Source organism: Delphinus delphis, chromosome 15 (assembly GCF_949987515.2).
Source record: "Delphinus delphis chromosome 15, mDelDel1.2, whole genome shotgun sequence".
Classification (NCBI taxonomy): domain Eukaryota; kingdom Metazoa; phylum Chordata; class Mammalia; order Artiodactyla; family Delphinidae; genus Delphinus; species Delphinus delphis.
The window spans coordinates 15,862,729-15,889,028 of NC_082697.1; the positions used below are offsets into that span (position 1 = coordinate 15,862,729).

The window sequence follows — 26,300 nt, forward strand, 5'->3', positions numbered from 1 at the left end:
GTTACTGAGCCTCTCCTATGAACAAGAAGGATTTAAAATGTTTTACCCGCAACATGCTTTAACAACCTTATCCAATGACCTGTAGATTCCATTCCCAGGCATGGGCCAGGCATTCCAAGATCTGGCTGTAGTTAAGTTGAATATACTAAGCTATTCTCAGCAGCCTATCTAGTTAGGTGATTACAGCTAAGGTATTGGGGAGTGGGAGGGTCAAGTTTTGGTTCAGGTGACAACCTCACACGAAGGTTGGGCCATAACCAACTCTAGCCCATTCTACTGAGGAAAGCCATCTTTTCCTATAAAGCTCTGAGAAGTGCAGACGTGGAACTGGGGCGTGGTGAGTGAGGAGGGGCACAGCTAGCGCAGCAGAACCAGTCTCGGTGTTGGAGGGAGTGGCAGCTTGTTGCTCAGCCCACCCCTTCTCTGCCTGCCATCTGAGCAACCGTCAGAGTCATACAAATGGAAAAGATCCCTAAAAATAACCTACTTAGGTGGACTGTCCAAAACTTTTTGCAAAATTTAGTATGCATGTGCGTTTCTCTGTCGAGGTGTTCTACAGTTCTCACCAGATTCTCAAAGGAGTCCATGCCTGAAAAAAACGAGATTCGCTGAAACAGTCCAAGGTCCTCACTTAACGGAAGGGAGAAAATGAGGCCCAGAGAGGGAAACGCAGTTGCCTCAAGTCAAACAACAGGCGTATTAAAGCGAAGGCATTTCAGTTCCAACTCCGGCGTCACGTTCACGGTCCTGACCGTGTCCAATACTTCCTTGCTTCTCTGCAGCCCTGGAAGATCCCCGGGAGTCCAGGGCTGGCGTCGGAGCCCTGGAGATGTCGCAGGCCGTCCAGATTCGAGCATCGAGGAGGCTTGGGCCAAGCGCTCAGACGGGCTCCGTCGCTGTGAAAATCCCCCCACTCCGGCCTCACCCCGCAGAATTCCGCAGCCTCGCTGACTCCAGGTGGAGCACCAAGCACAGGGAGACGCGGGGAAGTGGAGGCAGCTCGACAACGAAGAACAACGCCCACTCACTCACCTGACCGAGAGGAGGAAGCAGGCACACCCCAAAACCCGTTCCAAAGCGAATCCTTTGCGGAGGGCGGGACTAATGAAGAGAAAAACAGGAAATGACGTCAGGAGCACGTGCTTCGCGAGGGGCGGGCGTCAGGCGTTTGAGAGGCGCGGCCATCGCCCCGCGCCTGCGCAGCCACCGCCTGCCGCGTTGCCTAGTCACTGGGGTGGGAGGAGCACGAACAGGGGGCGGGGAGCGTGTCTGAGTGACGCAGGCGCAGTGCGACTCCGGAGGCGCGGGTCGCCCCCTCCGCGGATTTAGATCCGGGTCAGTCAGGCGCCGCGATCGGGGAGAGACGATCTGAAGTGACCGGACTGGCTCACCGGAGCGCCCCTGGCGCCAGGAGGTGCGTGCCCAGACGTGACGGGGAGACGCTGCGGCACCGCGTCTCGGCCTCCAGGCCCGGTCTGGCCACGGGCGGCTTCCTCTGGGCCGTCCAGCTTCGCGTCGCGTTGTTCCCCCGGCGCTAGCTGCCTGGGCCGGGCAGGGCCTGCGCTTCTCCGCGCCCCCTCCGCTGCTGCGGCCTGGCCCTGCCCGAGCTCCGCTCTCTCGCCCCTTCCCGCCTCCGCTGCTCCCGCCCCGTCCCTCGCCTCCGCCCTCTCCCTGTCGTCCGTAGCTTCCTCTTTTCGCCTTTCTCGGCCGCCCTTTGCCCTTTCCCGCCCTTTCCCGCTAGTTCCTGAGCCCCAGTCTCGTTGTGTGCCTCTTCGGCTCTGACCCCGCCTCCTCCTGCATCCCTTGCCTATTGGCCTGACCCAAGTCTCTCATTCTGGCCCGGGGAGTATCCTCAAGGAGCAGCTTTCCAGCGGGAGACCCCGGGCGGGCACGGCTAGGGCCCTGGACAGCTCCCCTGTCTCCGAACCCCCCAGGTCCCGACCTTTTTCCCCATGTTTAAGCACGACCGATCCAGTTTCTGGGTAAAAAGAATTAACATAGTGCTCTTGCACCTAGAGTGTAGGGGTTGAGTGAGTAGAGAGAAGCGTGAACGTGTTTTGTCTCGGGGGCAGATTGTTGCAACTTAGTCTTGTTTGCGTCTTCCAGAGTTGCTGGACGCGATTTTCTTCCCCGGATTCCACACTTCCTGGTGGGCAGGGAAATTTTCTAAATCTTTAACATTGTGATGACACTCTTGCGCGCAGATCCTTTATTGATCGTTCTCAGCTCTTTTCAGGGTCCTGGAAATTTGGACCTAGGCTTGAGGTTCAAAGAGGTATTGGTTAAAACTGCAAGATGTAAATAAGATTGTGAGACATACTCTTCGTTGAAAGTCAGAGAAAATCCGGAATTTGCCCTTTTGTTGGAGGAACTTAAAAGAATTTTGTGTTTTCTGAAAGGTTAGGGAAAATCCGAGGCCCCATGTGATTTGACTTAAAACAAAGTAGAAGTTTGATCTTTGGGGGGATTGTTCAATTTCAAGAAGTTAGAGCAGTAAAAACTGCAAGAATGCCTCCCACAAATTTAATATTAATGAAGAAGGGCAAATCATGTACATGTTTCCCGGAGTTAGTTGTACAGCTCTTGAGTTGAGTGAATGGGAAGCTGGGAAGAGGGAGGAGCATAATAAGCCTTTTTGTAATTACAGACATGCTCTGATTTAGCTCTTACGGTCATGCCTAAGATTCACCTTTGCCCTGGGTTAATATAACTGAGGGAAAAGGTGAGTAATCAAAATGCTGGAAGTCTGAGACTAGTTTAGTTGGAACTTCATTCCTAAAGTTTTACTCTGTAGCCAGTTTTATTTTGGTCTGTTTTGGTTTTTAACTGATGGATCTTTTAGTGTGTCAACAAGAATATTAGCTGAGTTTGTATTAACATCTAGAGGTCACCTGCAGTAATGTTAAGTTAACACTGTGTAATTAAAAGTTCCATGTTTGGGTGCAGAGCATCTTAGCACAGTGTTAGGGCAGGAATGAGATTCCAGTCCTTACAGGAATAGGGTTCACAGTCCTGGTGTCAGGTTCTCCCTTGTATCTCCCTTGTATCCCCGTATTCTTCAGCAGGAAGAATTTGTTTATAGACTACAGAAGCACCCTTTTAGATGCTGTGGAGCTTCAAAAATAATAGAATATGTGATCTTTGCTCACCCCTCTCCCCAAGTATATAGGACATTATTGTGTATCTGGGAGAGGGTCCTCCTCTGAATCCTGAAGAATTAGGAACCAGTGAAATGTGGAACTGATAATGTTTCCTCAAATTGATGTACTGGTTAAGTAAACCAGCAAAATACATATGGGGAGTGTATTTAAATTTTTTGTCTTAAGAAGTTGAGGTGAAAGCTAGCTGAATTCTTTTGACACTGTTTTCAGTGCTCCCCAGAGAGATCTGCCTAAAATACCTTCTACACATTAATAAATGAAACAAATAGTCTTGATCACTTGCTTCTTAATTTTGCCACTGGTACTGCATGGTTACATTATATCAAACATGTTATGACACCGTGACCTGTAGAATATTAGAGGTCTCACAATAACATCAAACCCACCCCTGAGAAATGAGCAGATATAGAATCAGAGAGGATCCAAGGATCCACAGAGAGGCACTGCTCCCTCTGAGAGTGCCTAAGGGCACTCTAGAAATAGAGGAGGTAAAGTGAATTCTTCGCTTCAAAAATTCCCCATCTTATATTTTTTGTTTTACTTTTTTTCTTTCTGATTCCCTGTGATATGTTTATAGAGACTGATTTATGCTTTGTTCAGGATGTGGTATTAAGAAATTTTTTACCCTGAGTAAAAAAAAATGGGAGACTAGAGTCAAAGAATTTATTAACTTCTCTATTGTATCTCTTGTTGCTTTGGTTGGTCTCTCTCCCATCTTTTTTTTTTTTTTTTTTGGTTTAAATATAAAAATCAGGGTAGAAGAAATGGAGAACTTTGGTTAATCAAGCTAGTTGATTAAGTGATCATTTAAAGGCACATCTATAGAACAATTTCAGTTTTTTCCTTTACTTTCTACCTCTTTTTTTAGCTAATTTTGTTTTAAGTTTGTTTTTGAGTTGCAAGTATAGTTCATCTATTCTTGTAAGAAGGTATTTGAAGCTAAAGAAAACAAAGGTTGAGTGTGGAGTAAGCAGTATCATTGAAACTTGTTTGCAATCCTGCCTTAGTAATGGTAACATCTTGATACGTGGGTATGAATATTAATATGAGTATAAACATTGATATCTGGGTCAGGATTGCTTTAGAGAAATGCTATCATGTGTCACAAAGTTATTCTTACCTGAAATGTTTAGAGCTGGATGAGACAAACACTCAGTAGTGGTTTTTTTTTTCTTTTTTTTTTTTTTTTTAGTAAATTTATTTATTTATTTTTGGCTGCGTTGGGTCTTCGTTGCTGCGCGCAGGCTTTCTCTAGTTGCGGTGAGCAGGGGCTGCTCTTCGTTGGGCTTCTCATTGCAGTGGCTTCTCTTGTTGTGGAGCACAGGCTCTAGGCGTGTGGGCTTCAGTAGTTGTGTCATGCAGGCTCAGTAGTTGTGGCACATGGGCTCAGTTGCTCCGCGGCATGTGGGATCTTCCGGGGGCAGGGCTTGAACCCATGTCCCCTGCATTGGCAGGCAGATTCTTAACCACTGCGCCACCAGGGAAGTCCCCTCAGTAGTGTTTTAAAGCTCAGAGTCCTATATGTTGAGCTTTTCCCTTATATTTCTGATGTAGAGGTCATTTTGTCTGTAGGTTTCTAGACTTCTACAACTGGAGAGATTTCACCTCCTGTTAAAAAGTATACTTAAACACAGATTTTAGGTGACGTAGTTTCCAAAACTGTGTAATAAGATATTGGCATCAAGTATTTGGACAGTTTAAATTCCATCATAATAAATATACTTTTTCTGTATTATTTCATGTGTCTTCTCTTAAGAAATAAAACCTACAGTTTCCTAGTCATTGAAACTTCCTTTTAGAAGTAGAAATTTGCTTTTTCTCCCCCTAACAAGCAATGGTAGTATCAGGAATATAGATTTTAACAAAAGTATATGTTTGAACTCACCTGTTTTCACTTTGTTCATTTTATTTTCTTTTTAGTATTAACGGGAGCATCCATAGTAGTGTAAAACTTTCACAATGAAATCTGAAGCCAAGGATGGAGAGGAGGAGAGTCTACAAACTGCTTTCAAGAAATTAAGAGTGGATGCATCAGGGTAATTAAATATGGAATATATTATTGGGGAATTGTTTACTAGATTTAAATAGACATTTCCTCAGGGGAGCTCTTTCTCTTCTAAAATTTCTTTTTATTTGTAGAAGGTGTCAATGTTAATAGTGTGACATTTTACCAAATTCTGTACAGCATTGTTTTACTTATAAAAGAAACTCTTCTGTTAAATTTTGAAAAGTAGGTGCTCATTTGTACTCCAAGGCTGAGGGTTCTTCTTCTTAACTTTGAGGAGGGTTCCCCTTCCCCCTCTCCCCACCTCTTTTTAATCAAACATTAGGCAGTGTCCCATCAGAGAGTTCCTCATACATCTCTAGGGAATCACAGTATTTTTCACTAAAAGTGAATTGGCTCAATAGGAATCTCTGCAGACATTGCAATTTCATGGGCTCTGATTGCTGACCCTATCACTATGGAAACCTGTTCATTAGGGTTCTGTCACTGAGATCAATAATCTTGGACCCTTTGGCCAAACTAATTAGAGCACCTGCAGACCAGCTGCTGTCTGAATGTTAATATTTCACCCTTTGCAAAATGTTCTATGCAGGACTCTTTTCATCCCCCTTCTTTGCCCCAGGCCAGAAGAAATCTCAAAGTTTTAATGGATATAAGAATATTTCATTTCATGAATGGAAACTGAACACTCCACAGCAAGGAGTAAATAATGATTGCTCAAATTTATTATTCATTTACTATGCCCTAGACACTGGCTTAAGTACTCTGTACACATCATCTAATCCTTACTACCAACTTAGAAGATAGATACTACAGAGTATACTATATAGTTTACAGAGGAGCTACAGATGAATTAAGTCGCTTGCAAAAGGTCACATTGGTAAGAAGTGGTAGAGCCAGGATTTGAACCCAGACAGTTTATCTCCAGAACCTCTGCTCTTAACCATTCCTTTATATGGTACCTTGAAGACAACATGAAGAAATGCATCCGGTACCTGGTGCATGTAAAATTAAATAGTTGTTAGTTGTCGTTATAGCTGTCTGCTTATTGCTAGTACTATTTTTGGCCTATCAAATGAGAGAATTTATGCTAATAGATTTGCACAGTAGCTGTTACAGGTGCTTACATTTGCTTCCATGATACTTCAAATAAGTATCTTCTCCTAGTGATTTTCCAATATGGTCATCTTGCCATTAGAATTGATTAGTACTTTATAAGCTATTTTGGGAAACAGAAATAAAGCAGAAAAACAAATAGTTCCAGATTGCAGTCATAGTGTATTCCTTTGTGATTTCTGGTATAGAAATAAATATTTTTTAATCAGGAAAATGCTAGGAATGTATAAATGCACACGTACATGTATCCCTTAGTGTATAAATTTATATAACTCTTGATATACAGACTTCTTTCCTGATGTTGTAAGAAGTTGGAGCATAAAATTAAGCTAGTTCCATGCCCCTAAAATTTACTTGGAACATAAAAAAAACTTCAAAATGTCTGTACAATATATGGTCAAATATTATATATTTGTAGCATGCGCTCTACTTTGAGTTAAGTTATAGAAAGAGAAGGAGCAGTGCAGAACATTTGAGAAAACCAAATAAGAGTACAAGGGGTGAGTCATTACTGTGACTAAGCAGAATAAGACTTGTATAGTGTATCATACGTTTCTAGTTGTTTTGTATTGTTGCTGATTTACGAATGGAACATGTGAGGTACTGACTCATAAAGTAACCAAGCCTTGCCAGGAATTTAGCATGATCCTGTTCAACAGGTTTTGGTTTCTAATGGTATTTGTCTTATCAGGACAAATCTTTATATATTTATTGTAAAACAACATAGTCCTTTTCATCAGACTATAACATAATACATGCTTATTATGGGTAAATCACAAAAACAAAAAAAAAGGATAAAAAAGGAAGTAAAAAATCACAATTTACCAATACCACAGTTAATATCTAGATCATCTGTAATAACAGCATTCACTTTTTTTACACAGTTGAGGTCATAATATACGTACAGGTGTTTATCCATGCTGTTTTCTCTTACGTTACAAGCATAACATAATATTATGTTATAAACATTCTCCCATGTCATTAAGAGTTCTTTGCACAGTTAATTTTTAATAAATTCCTAATATTCCATTGTACAGATTGGCCATAATTTATATAGTACAGTATTTTCTATTATTAGACATTTAAGTTTATTTTAAACTATATTTTAGTGAACATCTTTTTACTTAGTAGATTGTCTCTTTCTAAAGGATATTTATCAAGACTACAGCATGTATAGTAGGAGCCCTGTATATGTGTGTATGTATGTGTGTATTGAAAAGGTCCAAAAGAAGTTGATGTTAAATGTTAATGTTGGTGATCTCTGGGTTGTGAGATTATAGATGATTCTTTTCTCTCTTTTAAATTTTTTCATCTTTACTGGGAACCCATGTTACTTGTGTAATTTTAAACTGCAGAGATTTAGCTCTGAGTAATATTTCAAGTTTATTGGTTGTAAAAATTAGAATATTTTTGTATAAGTTGTATGCTGTTTGAAAAAGTATTCATTTAGATTGAGTCTCCTAAAGTTAGATTGAGTCTCCTAAAGTTTTTGCTCCTAAGCTTAGTTTCCATGGCTCTGGTTTGCCCATATAAAGTAAGTGGTCATTGTCGTTAGCGTTCTCCCTGGACATAAGGCCTGATCTGCCCCAGATAAACAGCCTAAAAGTCTATTTATATCCCACTGCTGGTTATACTTAAGAATCATTCTTTTGCTTATGATTTTGCAACTGCGAGCTCTTAGGGCTACTCCAACTTTGGTTTCGGAGGAAAATTTACACTAAAAGCTGAGCAATTTTTGAGAAACCCAAACTAGAAAGATAATAAAGGTATTAATACAAGTTGCATTTGGGTTGATGAGAGCAATATGTTCTCCTCCTTTCATGGTTTTCTAAGCAGTAAACTTTGTTCTTGTCTTCAGGTCCGTAGCATCTCTGTCTGTTGGAGAAGGCACAAGTGTCAGAGCATCAGTCAGAACAGCAGTGGATGATACCAAACCTAAAACCACATGTGCATCTAAAGACAGTTGGCATGGGTAAGAGCTTCTCATTGCAGATGATTTTTATCCCAACACCTTAACATACTATTGAATTTTCTTTCCTAAGTATCTAGAAAAGAGTGTTATGATATAGAACCCAAGATGCACCAGTTAAAGAAGACCCTTTCTTCTCATTGTGAATTTGCTGAGACTTGCTGTATAGCCTGGATTGTAGTCAATTCTTATAAATGTTCTATGTGTGTTTGAGAAGAATGGCTCTCCTTTAATCATTCTTAGGTTTTATATATGTCCATTAAATTAAGTTTAAAAATGTGTTACTTATAGGATCTTTTTTCAAATAATTTTTTTTTTTGGAAATAATCTGCCTAGTTCTCTAGCTGCTGTTAAGGTATTCCTATTGTTTTTGATATTCTCCAGTTAGTTGTCCTGCTTTAGTGTGTGCTTCTTGTATCTGTAGATTCTCTTCTTGCATCAATTCAGAAAATTTCTCAGCCATCATCTCTTAAAAAATTACCTGTGTTCCCATTCACTGTATTCTTTCTTTCAGAGACTCCAGACTTTTTATTCTGTCTTACATACCTCTTAACTTTTACATTTTTCCAAATCTCTTAAGTTTCTGTGCTGTCTTCTAGGTCAAGAGTTGGCAAACTTTTTTGGTAAAGGGTCAGAAAATAAATATTTTAGGCTTTGGAGGCCAAGAGGTGAGATCCAGGGATATTTTGTAGGTACTTAAAAAGGGAGAAAACTCCTGCCCTGCCCTGTTTGCTTGATGTTCACCATCCTGGCTGGTGGACACACTTTGTGTTCAGTTGCTGAGACAGTCTGAGGCTGAAATGATGAGCCTGGTGGGATGGGTGGGGAGGGAGCATTGCCAGGGTCAGTTTTACTCTCTGCCTCAGTGGCACCCAGATTCCAGCACACCCTCTCTCCTCCAGAGAGCCTGGTACAAACTGAGATTCTACCTCTCAGTACCTAGCGATTGTTGACAGCAGAGCCCCAACATGTAGACGGTAGCCAGTGAGGGCCCCAGGCCGTGGTGTAACGCACATGTCTGCTGGCCAGGAAGACGGGCACAGGGAGTGGAGGGAAGAACAGGGGCAAAGCGGGGTCCAGGCATGTCTGCCTGGCTCACAGTTCTAGCCTATGGGAGCAGTGTCCATGGGCTGTACAGAAACAGGTAGGGGGCTGGATTTGATTCAGAGACTGCAGTTTGCTGACCTCTGTTGTAAATAATTCAGATTTATCCTCCAGTATTTTCTTTTCTTAGCTGTATGTGTTCTGCTGTTTAGCCCATCTATTTAGTTTAATTTCAGTTACAAAGTTTTTAAAGTTCTACTTGGTTCTGTTTTCAAATTTGCTTGGCAATTTTGAGTCTTTTTTCTCTTTGCTCAATTCTTTTTTTTTTTTTTTTTTTTTTTTTTTTTACTATTTATTTATTTTTGGCTGCGTTGGGACTTCCTTGCTGCACGCGGGCTTTCTCTAGTTGCAGCCAGCAGGGCCTACTCTTCGTTGTGGTGCGTGGGCTTCTCATTGCGGTGGCTTCTCTTGTTGTGGAGCACGGGCTCTAGACACGCAGGCTTCAGTAGTTGTGGCCTGCGGGCTCTAGAGCGCAGGCTCAGTAGCTGTGGTGCACGGGCTTAGTTGCCCCGTGGCATGTGGGATCTTCCTGGACCAGGGATCAAACCCGAGTCCCCTGCATTGGTAGGTGGATTCTTAACCACTGCACCACCAGGGAACTCCCTCAATTCTTATTTATTTAAAATTTTATAAAACGTTACAGTATGTCTGATAATTCCCAATATCTGAAAACTTCAGAGAGTCTAAATCTGTTTTTCAGCTGTGATAGAAATGAATTCTAAATCTGCTCTTCTGTTGAGTAATCACGGCAGAGTGGCTGTTTGTAGCATTAGCCCCGCAGGGTACTAAAGCTGCTGTGCTGCATTCAGGGCGTGGAGCACAACACTGAGGTTTTAACAGCATCAGTCTAAGCTGTCTGTGCAGGGTGCTTCTCCAGACCCACTGGTCAGAGGTTCCCAAGCCAAGGGTTGGGCAGGGCAGACAGGTATTCTGCGCCAAATGTTCGTCCAAGAAGTGCGATTTTAAACTCCCCTTTACCTCTCCTGTTTCTATACCTTGGTAATAAGGAGATGTTGACATTTTTGAGACACAGAGACTTAGGCAGCTTGAAAATAGATAGGCACATCTCTTTGGGGGAAACTTATTTAGACTCATAAACCAGAGAGGTGGCAAATTTCCAACTATCTTAAAGAATCTCTTTAGGAGACCTCTGTATTCCAACATCTTCTTGTGCATTTTTTTCCTCTTAGGTCTACAAGGAAGTCTTCACGAGGAGCAGTGAGGACCCAGCGTCGTCGGCGTTCTAAGTCTCCTGTCCTTCATCCTCCAAAGTTTATACATTGCAGTACAATAGCTGCTTCCTCGAGCAGCCAGCTCAAGCACAGAAGCCAGGCGGACTCCCCTGATGGCGGCAGTGGGCTGGGAATTGCAACCCCGAAAGAGTTCAGTGCAGGAGAATGCTCAGCTTCTCTCGATACTCATCACACAGGGGCAGTTATTGAGCCTTTGAGAACTTCGGTTCCAAGGCTCCCATCAGAGAGTAAGGAGGAAGACTCCTCTGATGCTCCCCAGGTCTCCCAAGCAAGTCTCAAGGCCAATGATCTCTCTGACTTTCAATCCGTTTCCAGGCTAAACCAGGGCAAGCCATGTGCATGCGTAGGCAAGGAGTGCCAGTGTAAGAGGTGGCATGATATGGAGGTATATTCCTTTTCAGGTCTGCAGAACGTCCCTCCCTTAGCCCCAGAGCGAAGATCCACACTGGAGGACTACTCTCAGTCGCTTCACACAAGAACTCTGTCTGGCTCCCCCCGCTCCTGTTCTGAGCAAGCTCGAGTCTTCGTGGATGACGTGACCATTGAGGACCTGTCAGGCTACATGGAATATTACTTGTATATTCCCAAGAAAATGTCCCACATGGCAGAAATGATGTACACCTGAGAGCAAGAAGCTCATTACTGTGCTTTAACCAGTGAAGGCTTGTCGGAGAGCTTAGTTAACGGCAGACGTTGCGGCCGCCTTGGTTGAGGAGACATCTCCTTCTGCTCACTGTGCTTGCAGTAAAAACTTTTCTTGGCATCTCAGTTAATCTTCATTCTTGAAATTTAACTCTCTGAGTTCTTACGTACCCACCAAGGCAAGCCGATCAAAAGAACAATCCCTCTCATTCAGAACTGTTCCTGGGGGATGAAGAAATGACTGCTTGACTGGTAGCAGTGGGTCTGCGGTGAAAGCCTTTGAAAAACAATTTTTCAGCATTTTTCAGATCTGTTTCAGATTTGGGTGCCAAGGAGAATGAAATGTGGTTTTGTACCTGGACTGAACATTTGTCATGCTGTAGTTGCCAGCCCAGAGTATTAGAAGTTTTATGACTGGTTTAAACCAGCTCTGATTTAACGCAAGATTTATTGTGTCTTTAAAGGTTTCCTATGTTATTGTTAAGCCAGAGATCTAAGGTTTAGATTCAATACGAATAAACTAGCTGGCCTGCCCTATATTGTTTGAGAGAATCATTAACCATCACTAAATAAACCCCTGCTGGTGCTCTTCACCCTGAGACATGTCACATGAAGTTTCTTATGTGAGAAGTGACTTGGAGTGGGGCTGCTTCAGTTGGGGGAGGGGATGTGATATTTGAAACTGCTGTGCGTCTTCTCCATCTCTGGCATTTTAGTGCATATGGCACGTTTCAGTCACTTGCAGTGTAGATCTCATACCTCAGTGTCAAATGTTCTGGATGGATATTATCTCTTTGTACTGCCCTCCTATCCTGGCAACCCCCAAAGAGAATTTTATACATGCCATATCCAGTATTTAATGGCCAACCAGCCCCACAGTTCCCTCCAAAGTTTGGTAAAAAAAATCTGTCCTCAGTGTCAGCTGGAGGATTAATCCCTTCCTTTTCCAGGTGGCTCCAAAGTGAATTTTACGTACGCCGTATAACAATTCGGACCATCCTAAGCATACCTATCAAATTTAGTGAAAATTTGTCCAGCCATTTTTAACGTGTTAACAGAAAGTTTGTTTCACTTTTATTTTGATCACAAAATAGGTTTTACTCTTCACTAGAACATCCCACTAATGTGGAGTTGATTCATGACAGTGGGGTTTGGGCTTCATAAATAGGTGATTTGTACTTGGGAGAGGTGGGAAGGGTATTTACTGGAAAAGCCCTGAACTTAAGTAGTGAGAGACCCCCAGCTAGTTACTAGTTTAGTATAAATTTAGTAATATCTGAAGACTCTGGTTGGAGCAAGAGAGCCTTGTCATCACAGTGCTAGAAACTTAACAGTTTTCTTAATGCGAACAGAAGGTGCACTATTTCAAATAACTGAGGCAGAAGTTCTGAAACTGTTTGGTCTCAGGACTCTTTTACAAATTTGAGGATCTCAAAGAGCTCTTGTTTATGTGGGTTATATTTACCTGTGTTTACCATATTAGAAATTAAAACTAAGAAATTTTAAGACTATTACTTCATTTAAAAATAATGAAGAATCCACAAATCCATTTAAGTTAATATAAATAATATTTTTAATCGGAAAACAACTTTTCCAAAACAAATATTTAGTAAGAAGAGTGACAGTGTTTTATGTTTTTGCAAATCTCTTTAATGTTGGGCTTAATGGAAAACAGCTATATTCTCATATTTGCTTCTGCAATCTCTTGTGACATCCCATGTCATATGACTTCTGGAAAACTCTACACTTGTGAGCAAATGAGCATGAAAAAGACAAATGCTGTGTTAATATTATGAAAATAGTTTTGACTGCACAGATAGCTTGGTGGAATGGATTCCTGGACCACTCTTTGAGAACCACTGATCCTAGGCTATTAGAGCTTCTGGTTGTAAAACTACCTACCTCCCCAACCCTGACCTCCACAACTAGTGTTTTGCTTCACCTTTTTTACTAGAGAAGTGGAGCAAATTGGGCTGAACATGTTACTTGAATGAAAATTGTTCCTAAGTCTCTTAAGTCCTTTTTAGTTTACTTATCAAACCAGTGATCTGGTTATTTACTTAATTCTGTATATTAACAGAACAGTCAGCAGAGAATGATGAATCATGCACATTCCTTTTATACAGGGTTGTTAGGAGGGGTGTCAGGATTGAAAAGGACCAAGTTCCAATGGCCGAGTAACCTGTTGAAGAAATCCAAACTTGGATGAAAGCTTAGGCATTCCAGATTTGCAGGAAGGAGTTGTAAGCATTTACATCTCAGTCAAAATCTTCCTCAAAACATGAATCTTGAAGCCCTCAATTACTCTGCCCACACCCAGATGGGCCAGCTTTAATGTGTCCCTGATTAGAACATTTGACCTTTTGTGAGTGCAACTTACGGGACCAGTGTTTGTCAAATGCATCAGATCGTGGCTTGAGGAATTTTTACTCTGATGTTTTGGAAGGTGGCATCCTGACATGTCCCTTTACTTAATAACTGTTCTTTGAACATTCATTCAACAAATATTTATCGAGTGCTGACAACACACCAGGCACACTATACTAGGTGCTGGGACTAGAACAGCAGCATGTCCTCAGTGCAGAAAATGTTAACGGAGAGAGAAGAATTAGGAGAGAGTAAGGGCTGGGGCCGGGGGGAGGGGGGTGTTGCCATTTTAATTGGGGTGATCAGAGAAGCTTCTGTGAGGTGACATTTGAGCAGAGACCAGAAGAAAGTGAGGGAGTGAGCCATGTGGATGTCTGGGGGAAGAGCATTCCTGGCAGAGGACAGCAAGGATATCTGTGGCCTGAAGCAGGCGAGGTCCAGAAGTGTGAGTTAGGGGCAGATCGTGGAGGCCCTCAGAGGCCGTTTTAAAGGCTTTGACTCCTGAAGAGATAGGGAGCTTTTGAGGGGGTTTGGAGGAGAGGAGAGGCATATCAGACTTGTCTTTTAGAAAGAGCACTGGCTGCTCTGTAGACTAAGAGGGAAACCAGGAGAAGGAGGGGAAGGAGGCCGTCAGGAGGCTCCTGCAGTAGGCAGTGCTTTCTAGTGGCTCGGACGCTTGGCAGTGTGGGAGAGAAGACGTATCCCGGGATTATTTTGAAGGTAGAGCTGATGGATATAGGGTGTGAGAGAAGCGTTGGTATTAAGGATGACTCCAAAGGTTTTAATAACACTGGGAGTTGGCTGGAGGGGCAGATCCGGGGGGAGACCTTGGGAGTTTGATTTTGATCTTCTCAAGTCTGAGATGCTCATGAGATATCATGTAGAGATGCTGAGTTGGAGGTTGGTTATGTGACTGAAGATCGAGAGAGGTACAGGGTGGAGATACAAAGTTAGGAGCCATCAGGATGTGGCTGTTAATGAAAGCTCTGCAACTGAAGGAGATCACCTAGGAAGTAAATGATAATCAGTCAGAGGACCAAACTCTGGGCCATTTCCAAGGTATAGAGATCAGGGGAATGAGGAGGAACCAGCAGAAGACTTGAGTGGTAGCAGCCAGTGAGGCAGGAGCAGAACCAAGAGACGAGCCCTAGAAGTCGAATGAAAAAGCATCTCGAGAAGGGAGTGGTCAGTTGCCAAATAATGCGCGGAAGGGAAAATGAGGACACCCAGTATGTGCAGGTGCCACGCACGCAAAGAGGAGCCAGAGTGCCAGGCAGGCACTTAGGAGGTGTTCATGCACTTTTTTTTTTGGAATCAAGGTAATCTTTGCTTCAAACAGCTCATAGTTTGAGGGAGGAGCCAGTATGTGGGAAGGCACATAACCCAGCCAGGTAACTTGTCTGGGAGGTGAGCCTTCTTCAGCTAAGTCTTTGATGGCTGAGAAGAAACTCAAGCGGATACCTGTGTGCATTTTTTCTCTGTTCTGCATTTTCAGTTCTCTCCTCTCCACCTTCCCTAGGAAGAAGCCATGCTTGAGAAGTTGAGAAAGAAATAGAGGAAGCAAGTGACTGCCCCCTCCGACCAAAGAACAGAACCATGGAGTGAGAAAAACCCTGTGAAAAAGAGAGAATGGGATAGCTACCTATAAAAACAGTTTAAAATTCATCCCAAGACCATTCTCTTTGGTTTGAAAGAACTTGGTTTTCCTAAGAAAAATCTGTTGTAATGCACATGTGGCCACAAGGGGTCTCCCTTTCCTTGAAACTCACTGGTTTAAAGGGAGATGCAAAAAAGGGATGGCTGGTCACGTAAGGCCAGTACCAAATTTGGCAAAGAATTTAAACTTTTAAGAAATCAAAGTGTCCCTTTACCAATAACACAGTTTATCAGTTTAAAAAAGGAAAAACCACAGGGTGACGTTGAGTAAACATGTACTGGGAAGAGTAAGGAGTGCTTCAGTGTCAATATACTTAATATTTAGGGGGTGATTCTTCCCTCTTTGGTGACTATTTTATTAATCATGATAGTTTGAAAAGCAACTTGTCATGTGAGGATAATATTGATATTAGCTAACATTTATTAGGTGTTTAGTCTGTTATAAGCCTTTTTACAGCATTAACTCACATAATACCCAGCCATATAAGGTAGATACTATTATCCTTAATACCAAGAATCCTTTGAGATAGGTACTTTTACAGATGAAGAATTTGTGGCTTAGAGAAATTAACAATTTGTCCAAGGTCACACAGCTTGTGAGGGGCAGAACTGGGATCTGAACACAAATCTAACTCCACAACTATCTACCTGACACAGCCGATGGTAAGTAAGTGGATGCATGAACTTGTACATCATTAACTGTTTTTTAATTTGAAAACATACAGTGCTTCTTTTTTTTTTTTATGTGTGTCTGTCCAGTTTTCCCAGCATTACTTGTTGAATAGACTGTCTTTTCTCCATTGTGTATTCTTGCCTCTTTGGTCATAGATTAATCAATCATAGGTACGTAGGTTTATTTCTGGGCTCTCTATTCTGTTGCATTGATCTATGTGTCTGTTTTTGTGCCAGTACCACACTGTTTTGATCACTGTAGCTTTGTAGTATAGTCTGAAGTCTGGGAGGGTTATATTTCCAGCTTTGTTCTTTTTCCTCAGGATTGCTATGGCAATTCGGGCTCCTTTGCAGTTCCACATAAATGTTAGGATTATTTGCTCTAGTTCTGTGAAAAATCTCCTGGATATATTGATAGGGATTGGACAAGATGACTTTTAAACCCCTCCCCATTTGTGTGTGGGGTTTTGTTTTTTAAATTTTATTTATTTATTTTTATAAGCAGGTTCTTTTTAGTTATCTATTTTTTACATATTAGTGTATATATGTCAATCCCAATCTCCCAATTCATCCTCACCCCCCATTCCCCCCACAGTGGTTCTTAACCAGGGATGAGAGTCAAATTCATCTGAAGAGCTTTTAAAAAGAATGCAAGTGCCCAAGCCTTCTCCTAGGACAATCTAACTCAGTAGGTTGGAGATGGGGTGGGACTCTGTTCATGTTTTTAAGTTCTACAGGTGATTCTTACATGTACCCACCCTTGGTAGGGAACCACCGTAGGGAACTGTACGGTGGCTACACTTATGCAGGCTGAACAGCTCCCTAGAACACAGTAGCCACCAACCTTAGAACAGGATTATGGTGATTTGGCTGGCATTTAACTACAAAGGGTATTGAACTCCCTCTGGCTTCCAGTTTGAGATGCTCTTTCCTCTCCCCTGGAGAGCAGAGCTGGAAAGAAACGTGTGATTTTCCAAAGACCCAGCAGAAGTGGCAACAGCAGAACTCTCTGGGGGCAGCACTGAGGTGCTCTCAGCTGTGAACTGTGCAAGCAGGCTGTCGGTCAACCCGCGGGAGGAGTGAGTCAAAACCCAGATGATACAGTCTTTATCTACTGCTTTTTGCTGCATGTCAGCTTGGCAAAGAACCAGCAGTAGAGAGCTCTGAGGCTGGGTGTTTCTACCTGGGGGTGAAATGTGGGCAGAGAAGGGCTCTTTAGAGCCCTCACAACAGAGGGTTGTGAACGAGGAAGGAACCAAGTGGTAAGAACCAGGATCAGCTGGGGTGAAGGGAGAGAGGCTTTTCTATCCATTCCTTAGACAAGAACACATCTTCTGCGGTGACTTTAAGTGGCCTAAGTCATCATGGGATTTGGAGTATGACGGATTAGTCTGAAGTCAGATAATAATAGTTGAATGTTCTCAGGTCACTTCTGTGCTTGCTTTTTTGGTGATTTCTATCCTCCTCCTCCCCCATCTCACACACACACAGCTTCCTGTGCTTGGTGGCTCCTACCTTTCCCAGAATTACTCCGTGTTCCTGGTAACCCTGGGCTCAGTTGGAATTTCCAGTCTCTAGCCTTGGCCACTGCCTCTTGTCTTGGAGATTTATTTGTCCCTTTCACTGGATTTTGGTGGGAACCTGAGTGCTGGTCAGTCCCTTTGCTCTTGACCCTGCCCCAAGAGCTTTCTGAAGTCTGGCCTCCCAGGCTCTTAGGACAACACAGCAAAAGAGAGCTTGGAAAGGGAATTAAAAAAAAAAAGAATCACAATCCTTGAGTATTTCTGAGACGACCTCATTCCAATACAACCAGAAACACTGTGTCTCAGAACTAGAGAGAGGAGGGCTGTCTCCCTGCCCGTCAGAAGAGAGAAAGGGAGTGATCCGTGACCCATGCTTCTTGCACTGTGTTCTTTCCAGGGTTTTCCCAGGGTTGGGGGGAAGGGAGGGAATTTGGGGTTGTACTAGACTCAGACTCGCTTTATCTTCCCAACTCTTGTCTCCAGAACCTCACCTCTCTTCCTGAGTTCTCTCCTCCACTCTCAAAAGCATATGTGAACCCACGCCCCGTTCCTTTCTCTTTAGGTCACCAGATTCCTTTATGGGGTTGGCAGTGGTGTTATAACAGCCCCAGGTCCTGCGGGCGCATGTGAGTGGTGCTGGGGCTGAGATATGCTCACCTCTATGCTCTGGGGGACTCTAAGTGCTCCGGGACCGGGTGTTCTGCTGGTCTTCCTCTCCTCTCCCTGCCTGCAGACTCAGGGGACCAGGAAGGTGGAAGGGAGCTCTTACCCAAGAGAGGAAAAGCCACCAAAGCTCCCCAGCTGCCCACGCTTAGTTCTCAGCTTCCCGTCCTCATCCCTCCAACCACTCCCTGAGTCTGGAGCGCTAGCCCAGTTTGAAATACCCCTCCCACTTTGAAGGAGGCTGGGCCGGCCAGGGGGTTATTTTGGGAGCAGCTTCTGAGCTCCAATGGCCTTGTTAGGGCAACACTGACCTTTCCATCCCAGGAGGAGGGCAGGATTGGAAAGGGGCGGGGCAGGGGTGGGAGAATCACAGCCCTGCACACCCACCGCGGGTGGAGGAGAAGGGGGCCAGTCGGCTGCAGGAATTCAGCCTCGGGCTGGGGGTTGTCACCGAGGGGGAATTTCTCCTCTTTGAAAACGGACTGGGGACCCCTCCACCCCACCCCTTTCACTGCACTTCTTAAAGGGATCACACCGTTTTTCCTTTGACTCCATGGAAGCCAGGTTTGGGACACTCCGTGGACACTTTGAACCTCTCCTTCCCACTTCCTTCCCAGTTGGCAGCCTTCCTCTGGCTGAGTGAGTGGGGGCCTCCCAGGCATGGCACTGACCAGCCGACCCAGTGCTGACTTGGCTCCTGGGTTCCTTCAGCCTCGGGTGGCATCTTGCTTACCCCCTCCAGGGGCGCAGTGAGTCGGGGCGGGGGGCGGCCCTGAGCTGCTTGGAGAGAGTCGTTGGCACCACCCCCCCCCATTACCCTCTCCCCCGAAGCTGGAGGACGGTGAGGTGGTCAGGGGCTACGATGAGATGAGCGGGGGCCGCTTTGACTTTGATGATGGCGGGGCGTACTGCGGGGGCTGGGAGGGGGGAAAGGCCCACGGGCACGGACTGTGCACGGGCCCCAAGGGCCAGGGCGAATACTCGGGCTCCTGGAACTTTGGCTTTGAAGTGGCGGGTGTGTATACCTGGCCCAGCGGAAACACCTTCGAGGGATACTGGAGCCAGGGCAAACGGCATGGGCTGGGCATAGAGACCAAGGGACGCTGGCTGTACAAGGGCGAGTGGACGCACGGCTTCAAGGGACGCTACGGAACCCGGCAGAGCAGCAGCAGCGGTGCCAAGTATGAGGGCACTTGGAACAATGGCCTGCAGGACGGCTACGGCACGGAGACCTATGCAGATGGAGGTGAGCCCAGCCTGGGGCCTGCGGACCTGGGGGAGGGGCCAGGCAGGGTGAGGAAGACGGGTGGTGGGTGGGAAGATCCAGCACCAGATCAGAGGTGCCAGGATGTTATCTGCTGTGTGGCTTCGGGCAAGCGGCTCTGCCTCTGTCTGCATCTATTTCCTTGTTAGTAAAGTGGGGTCAATAACGGAGCTATTGAGAGGATTGGCAGAAGTGCTTCTAATGCAAGGCCTGCCATAGAAATACACGTTCAGTAAGACACTACTGCTACTGTTGCATGCTGGGTGTACCATCAGATGTGGAATATGCTCCAGAAGAATTGGTGTCTAATGTCAACTTTGCCGTGAAAATTATTTTCAATCAATAGATCATGAAGTATTCATTCATTCATTCATCCATTCCAGTCATTCATCCATCCACCCATTTGTCCATCCATCCATCCATCCATCCATCCATCCATCCACCCATCCATCCAAGCATCCTTTCATTCAGTGCATATTCCTGTAGTACCACCTATTCACCAGGCACTGTAAAAAGGGTTCGATATAAAGAGGAACAAGATACATCCCATGGGTTCAAAGATAGGCTTGTGGACAAACAATTATACACAAGTATTCACAGAGTGCTGAGGCAGAAAAGAGAAGTTAGATTTGAGGAGATCAGGGGATGCTTTCGAGGAGGTGACATCTGAACTGAACCTTGATGGGAAAATTATGTTTGAGAAGCAGATAGAGAATGGCCTCAGGTGCAGGATGGGCTCCTGACTGGGCTCCCAACTGGTGAGTGTCTGAGGGCCCACCCTCGAATGCATCTGGATGTTAACAGGTTGTGTCCCTGGAGTTTCTATGGCACTATGGCGGCCACGCAACCCTGGCTGGAATTGAACAAAATCTGGCTCCACATTTCCTAATTTGGTGACCTTGAGCAGTTTGCGGAACCTCTGCAATTCAGTGCAATTAAGTTCACCAGATGTTTATGCCGGACACTACACTACACACTGGGGACAAGCAGAGAGCAAGCTTCAGATTCTCCAATTACCAGATGGAGATAATCCTTGCATGCTTGCTGGACATCAGTTATCCATGCAGAGTGGTGCAAGTACGCACGTGCTGAAAGTTCCTTCTTTCCCCTCCCCAAACCACAGTTTGTGTGTGTTGCGGGCCTGGATGTGAGTCGCAGGGACATACATTTCTGGGAAACTAGAGGCCGATGTCCCAAGATGTCTAAAACGGGGGAAACCCATTCATTCATTCATGGATCACCAACTATGTGTCAGGCGCCCTCCCACAGTGAGTCCTAGGGGCCAAGGCAGTGAGCAAGCATAGTCCTCAGGGACTTCCCTGTCTGGTGAAGAAGACAGAAATAAACCGGAAAACAAACATATATGCAATTTCCAGAAGTTACTAGTGTTATGAAAAAAATAGCAGAGAAGGAAGAGGGTGATGTTTTTGGATGGGGAGTTCCTGAGAAGTAGGGTGGAGAGGACTAGAGAGGGAGGGAAGATCCCAGGCAGAGGGAATGGCGACTGCAAAGGCTCTGAGGCAGGACTGGGCTCGGCATGGGTGAGGACAGCAAGAACACCGGAGCGGCGGGATCCGCATGACTGAGCGGAACAGGCCGGGCTGATGGGGCTGCCGCTGGAGTGGCAGGCATGGGCCAGGTCACACACACTTGTAGGGCCTTGGGTTTTAGCCTAAGTGTGTCCAGGAGCCTAGAAATGTGTGTCATCAGAAGGCCTGCCTCCCTGGTTTGTCAGAAGCCCAGACTCTCCTCCCGAATGAGATAGCCCCACATCCAGGGGGCCTGGAAACCTCATAGATCCTCTCCTACGAGTGCAACCCTCCAAAATTAGATGTGGCCACTGCTTCGGAAAATCTCTTTAATCAACCTGTCATCAGGTCTCCCAGGGGTTGTTAAGGACCTGCCCTTTGCCCCATCCTGGACAGTGTTGAGGGGAATGTGGACAAATAAGATCCTGTGATTAGGTACCATTGGGAGTCAGGCAATGCTGGATTACTCCCCTCCCCCATCATATTATTTGATCTCTTGGAGCTTTAGTTTCCTCATCCCTAAAATGGATTTATACTGATCTCTCCTAAGATTTCTCATGCGATAAATGTGTAGTTGCCATTATTACTATTAATTATCATCAATTCATTCAATAAATATTTACTGAGTGATTATTAGGAAGCCAGTGCTACGCTACACTGGGTGGGTGGTGGGCGGCTGGTGAGGAGGGTGTAGAAATGAACAGGATGGGAAAGGTTCCTGCCTTCCAGAGAATCTAAGAAAAAATTGTGTTGGGTGCCAAGCAGGGATGTGCCAGGGACTAAGGGAGCAAGAAGCAGGCAGCTAACCAGACTGAGGCAATCAGGGAGGCTTCCTGGAATAAGTGGCAAGTGGAGCTCTGAAGTACCAGAGTGAACCAGGTGACAAGGGTGGAGGACGCATGCTCCAGGTGGAGAGAACAGTGTACAAAGACTCTGAGGTCCAAAGCTTGCCATCCAGCGGCTGAAACCTTTATCTTATCCCCAGTTTTGAGAAGTACTGAGCTAAGCGATAATATGTCCCCTTTCCTCCACTCCCTACCTTACCTTGCAGTCCAATGTTACAGGTGTCTGCCTGTTCCAAACCCAAACTGGAGATGTTGACTCATTGGCAAAATCAATTTATTGGGTCATGACCTGCATTTTAAAAAATGAAAGAATAGAATAGAACAGAACAGAATAGAAAATATCAAAGTGTTTCATAGAGAATGAGATAAAGTATTGTTTCCTGAAATGTTTGTTCAGTTGGAGATATATGTATATATATACATATATGGGTATATGTATATATATAGTGTGTGTATTAAAATGTCTGTGTTTCTACATTGATGACTACCATCTACTAATATCTCCACACAAAGTACTTAATCAGGAATAAAAGATGACCCTTTAAATTAAATTCAACAATATAGAAAATTCGCACATTATTATTTTCATGATTTCATGGTAGATTAATCAATTATTCATCATGGGCAAAAAAATGTGTTTATGATTGTGTCATGATTCAAACATATATATTTTTTACTGCAGGTCACGGTCAAAAAAGTATGAATATCACTGTTCTAAAGTGACTTGACCTGGCATCTTCATGGAAGCCCCTGCCACTCCTAAATCCACAGACCTTCTCTCTTCCCCATGCTTGTTGCTTTGGCTGGAAGTTAAGCTCCAATTCTTTGGTGGGAAGGGTAAGGTGGTCAAGGCAAAGGAGCTCCAGCCTCCCAAACTCTGCCCTCAGCCTCCTGGCACCCCCTCCCCTGCCTATAGCCCCACATTCCTCCCCTGGCCATATATAGCAAAGCTAAAAATAGCTGCTGACTTAAAAGCCCAAAGCCTGCATACACCAGGTCCTTAAGTAGTAACGTGCTGCCTGGCGGTTTCCTCCCCAGAGACCCACAGACTCCAGGACTAGAAGGGCAACTAGTGATCTTTGCTTTCCTCGGATCTTGACCTGGGCCTGAGCCTTGGCCTCAGAGGCCCATAAATGGCCTGAAACTGCAGGCAAGATGTGTGCATATGTGCGTGGACTATCTGTGTTTTTCTGGGAGGTATTTCCTCAAAGAGCCATCAGATTCTCCAAGTAATCTGGTGCTCAGATAAATTCCAGAATCATGGGTCTAGTTCAATAATCCCCTCCCCAAAATGTGCAGTAGGAAAAACCAAGCCCAAGGTTGCCTTTTTTTCATGAAGTTAATAATAATAATAGTTAACATTTTCGGAGTAGGAAGGATGTGCCGGGTGCTGATCTTGGTACGTGGCATGTGTTGTGTTAGTTAAACTTTCACAGTAACCTTACGGAGAAGTACTCTTGTTACCCCTCTTTTATAGAAGAGGAAACTGAGACAGATAGTAAGTATTCTCTCATGGTCCTCTAACTGATAAGAGGCAGAGATGGAATTTGATCGTTGTAAGTGATAATTAAATATTTTATACATATTATGAATCAGTATTTTAATAAATGACAGACAACTATACAAAATAATCAGGACTGGCTACATAATTTGAGGGACACAGTGCAAAATGAAAACGTGGGCCCCTTCTTCAAAATCAGTAAGAATTTCAAGATGGTGACAAGAGAGCATTAAGCCATGTTCAGGACCCTTCTGAGCAGGGTCCTGTGTGACTACACCGGTTAAATGCCCATGAAGCTGGCCGTGACAGTAGTAGCAATGGTCTTGACCATTTGTTGAGTGTTTACTAGTTTTTATCAGGCTCTGTGACAATAGTAATAACTGTCTCTACCATTTACGGAGTCTTTACTAGTCTTTATCTCTCAGGCTCTGTGCTAAGAATCATACGTTCATTATATTAGTGAGGTTTATTTTTCCTTAACATAATTTTATATATATATTTTTTTACTAGCTATCTATTTTATACATATTAGTGTATACATGTCAATCCCAATCTCCCAGTTCATCCCACCACCACCCCACCCTGCCACCCCAGCTTTTCCCCCTTGGTGTCCACGTGTTTGTTCTCTACATCTGTGTCTCTATTTCGGCCCTGCCAACCGGTTCATCTGTACCATTTTTCTAGATTCTACATATATGCATTAATATATGATGTTTGGTTTTCTCTTTCTGACTTACTTCACTCTGTATGACAGACTCTAGGTCCATCCACGTCTCTACAAATGACCCAGTTTCGTTCATTTTTATGGCTGAGTAATATTCCATGGTATATATGTACCACATCTTCTTTATCCATTCGTCTGTCGATGGGCATTTAGGTTGCTTCCACGACCTGGCTATTGTAAACAGTGCTGCAATGAACATTGGGGTGCATGTGTCTTTTTGAATTATGGTTTTCTCTGGGTATATGCCCAGTAGTGGGTCTTTTAAAAAAATATTTATTGGAGTATAGTTGATTTATAATGTTGTGTTAGTTTTAGGTGTACAGCAAAGTGAATCAGTTATACATATACATATATCCACCCTTTTTTTTAAGAGATTCCTTTCCCATATAGTCCATTACAGACTATACATAATCTGTAATACAGAGTAGAGTTCCCTGTGCTTTGCAGCAGGTTCTTATTAGTTATCTCTTTTATATATAGTAATGTGTATATGTCAATCCCAGGCTCCCAATTTATTATTGAGGCTTCTTAACAACTCTCTCATCTACTACACTAGCGGCTTTCAAATTTTTATGACCACAGCCCACCTTAAGATACGTATTTCTCATTGTAATTCTATGCACACACACACAAAAACATAAAACTGGAGCAAATCATCATGAAACAATATTTCTCTTCCTATATGCTGTACTTGCTCTTTTCTCTTTTATGAGATATTATTGATAGAATTATTGTTCTCTCTTGTTGAGAGAATTAAATGATGCACTGAATACTTAAAATACTTAGAACAGTTTTAGGCATGTGGTTAGTGCTCTTATTATTATTATTACATACTGAAACACTGATATTTTTATGTTTAAGTATGAGACCTGGGTCAAAAACACAACCTTCTATGCTCTGGACACAGATTTCTTTATCCTTCCCAAAGCTGATGACTTAAGCTCATTTTAGCCCAATTGACTCTGAACATGGGAGCTAAATGAATTTGCCAGGCTAGAGGCCTGAATAATACCTGATGTCACACTATCTGGGCCTGTGATATGGGTTCCACGAAGCAACTTAACCTCCATATTTCTTTACATATTTGCTCTGCAAAGGAATATCGTTTCTATTGATCTATGTGTCTATCTTTGTGCCAATATCACACTGCCTTGGTTCGTGGAGCTTTAAAACAAGTTTTTAAATCAGAGTAAATCCTCCAACTTTGCTCTCCTTGTTCAAGACCGTGTCGGTTATTCTAGATCATTTCCATTTCTATATAGATGATAAAATCAGGTTGTCAATTTCTACTAAAAATGCCTGATGGAAATTTGATTAAAAATGCAGTTGATGGGTTTTGCTGAAGTAGATTCGGCACAACTTCACAATTAAGATAAGCATAAGAACCAAAGGCAATTTGTAAAGGAGTGACTGTATTATCTCTTCACTAGAGAATTTAAGAGACCCATCTATGGACACTGTCTTGTTGCTTTTTAAATTCTTTTTTTCCATTTTCTTGGATCCTAGTTAGTTTTCTAAAAATGTGCTGCATCGTTCATACTGATGCATTCGTTCCATTCATTTATTGTGTGATTATGAGTAAAATAATTACAGAAAAAATGCATTTGATCGACACATCAATTTGGAGAGAATGGACATCTGAACAGCGGTGAGCCTTCCAATCATGGACATGGTATATATTCCTATTTATTTAGGTCTTCTTTAATTTTGTTTGGCAAAGTTTTAGAGTTTTCAATGTCTTGCACTTTTTTTTTTGATAAAATTAACGAGTATTTTACTTTTTTATGATATTATAAATGGCATTTTAAATTTCATTGTTCCAATTGTTCACTGCTTTTTCAATCCTTTCACCTTGCTAAATTAATTTCTTAGTTTTGGTGGGATTTTTTTTGGGGGGGGGGTTGTTTTTCAGATTTAAAAAGAATGTCTTTTAATTTAGAATTTCTTGATTGCTATTAAAACTCAAGTGTAGAAGTCCTAAGAGAATCTGATGGGACTAAAGGAAGCCTGTGTTACTTAAACACTTGGGGCTTAGAGTAGCCAGATCTGGGTCCAAATCCCAGTGGGACCACTTCTTAAGTCTACAAACATAAGCGTATCATGTGATCTCTTTCACCTTCCATTTCCTTTTTTCCATTAGGGATGTCAAAATCTCCCTCAAAATGTGATTGAAACAATGAAATGAGATAATACATAAAAAGGACTTAGCAGGATGCCTGGCACAGAGGAAATGCTGAAACATATATTCTCTTTTCTGTGTTTCTTTCACAGTCCAAAGGGCGAACTAATTCAGGATGGTCTGAACC

The 26,300-nt window shown here is 43.5% G+C and overlaps 2 protein-coding genes across 2 annotated transcripts in view; both read left to right on the forward strand.

The window, feature by feature from the left end:
* Positions 1-821: 821 nt before the first annotated feature.
* Positions 822-11,842, forward strand: OSER1 (oxidative stress responsive serine rich 1). Its single transcript, XM_060030759.1, has 4 exons — positions 822-1,414; positions 5,082-5,197; positions 8,141-8,254; positions 10,546-11,842. The coding sequence occupies exons 2-4, from the start codon at positions 5,121-5,123 to the stop codon at positions 11,231-11,233; spliced, it is 879 nt and encodes a 292-aa protein (XP_059886742.1). The 5' UTR covers positions 822-1,414; positions 5,082-5,120; the 3' UTR covers positions 11,234-11,842.
* Positions 11,843-18,998: 7,156 nt separating this feature from the next.
* JPH2 (junctophilin 2) overlaps positions 18,999-26,300 on the forward strand; it is a 57,613-nt gene continuing 50,311 nt past the window's right edge. The window contains exon 1 of the mRNA XM_060032710.1: positions 18,999-19,377. Within this exon, the coding sequence (XP_059888693.1) occupies positions 18,999-19,377 (379 nt within the window). The remainder of the gene's footprint in view (positions 19,378-26,300) is intronic.

Coding starts and splice junctions, on each gene's coding strand:
- OSER1 (XM_060030759.1), top strand. CDS start 5,121: ATGAAATCTGAAGCCAAGGATGGAGAGGAGGAGAGTCTACAAACTGCT. Junction 5,198..8,140: donor TTAAGAGTGGATGCATCAGG/GTAATTAAATAT, acceptor TCTTGTCTTCAG/GTCCGTAGCATCTCTGTCTG. Junction 8,255..10,545: donor TCTAAAGACAGTTGGCATGG/GTAAGAGCTTCT, acceptor TTTTCCTCTTAG/GTCTACAAGGAAGTCTTCAC.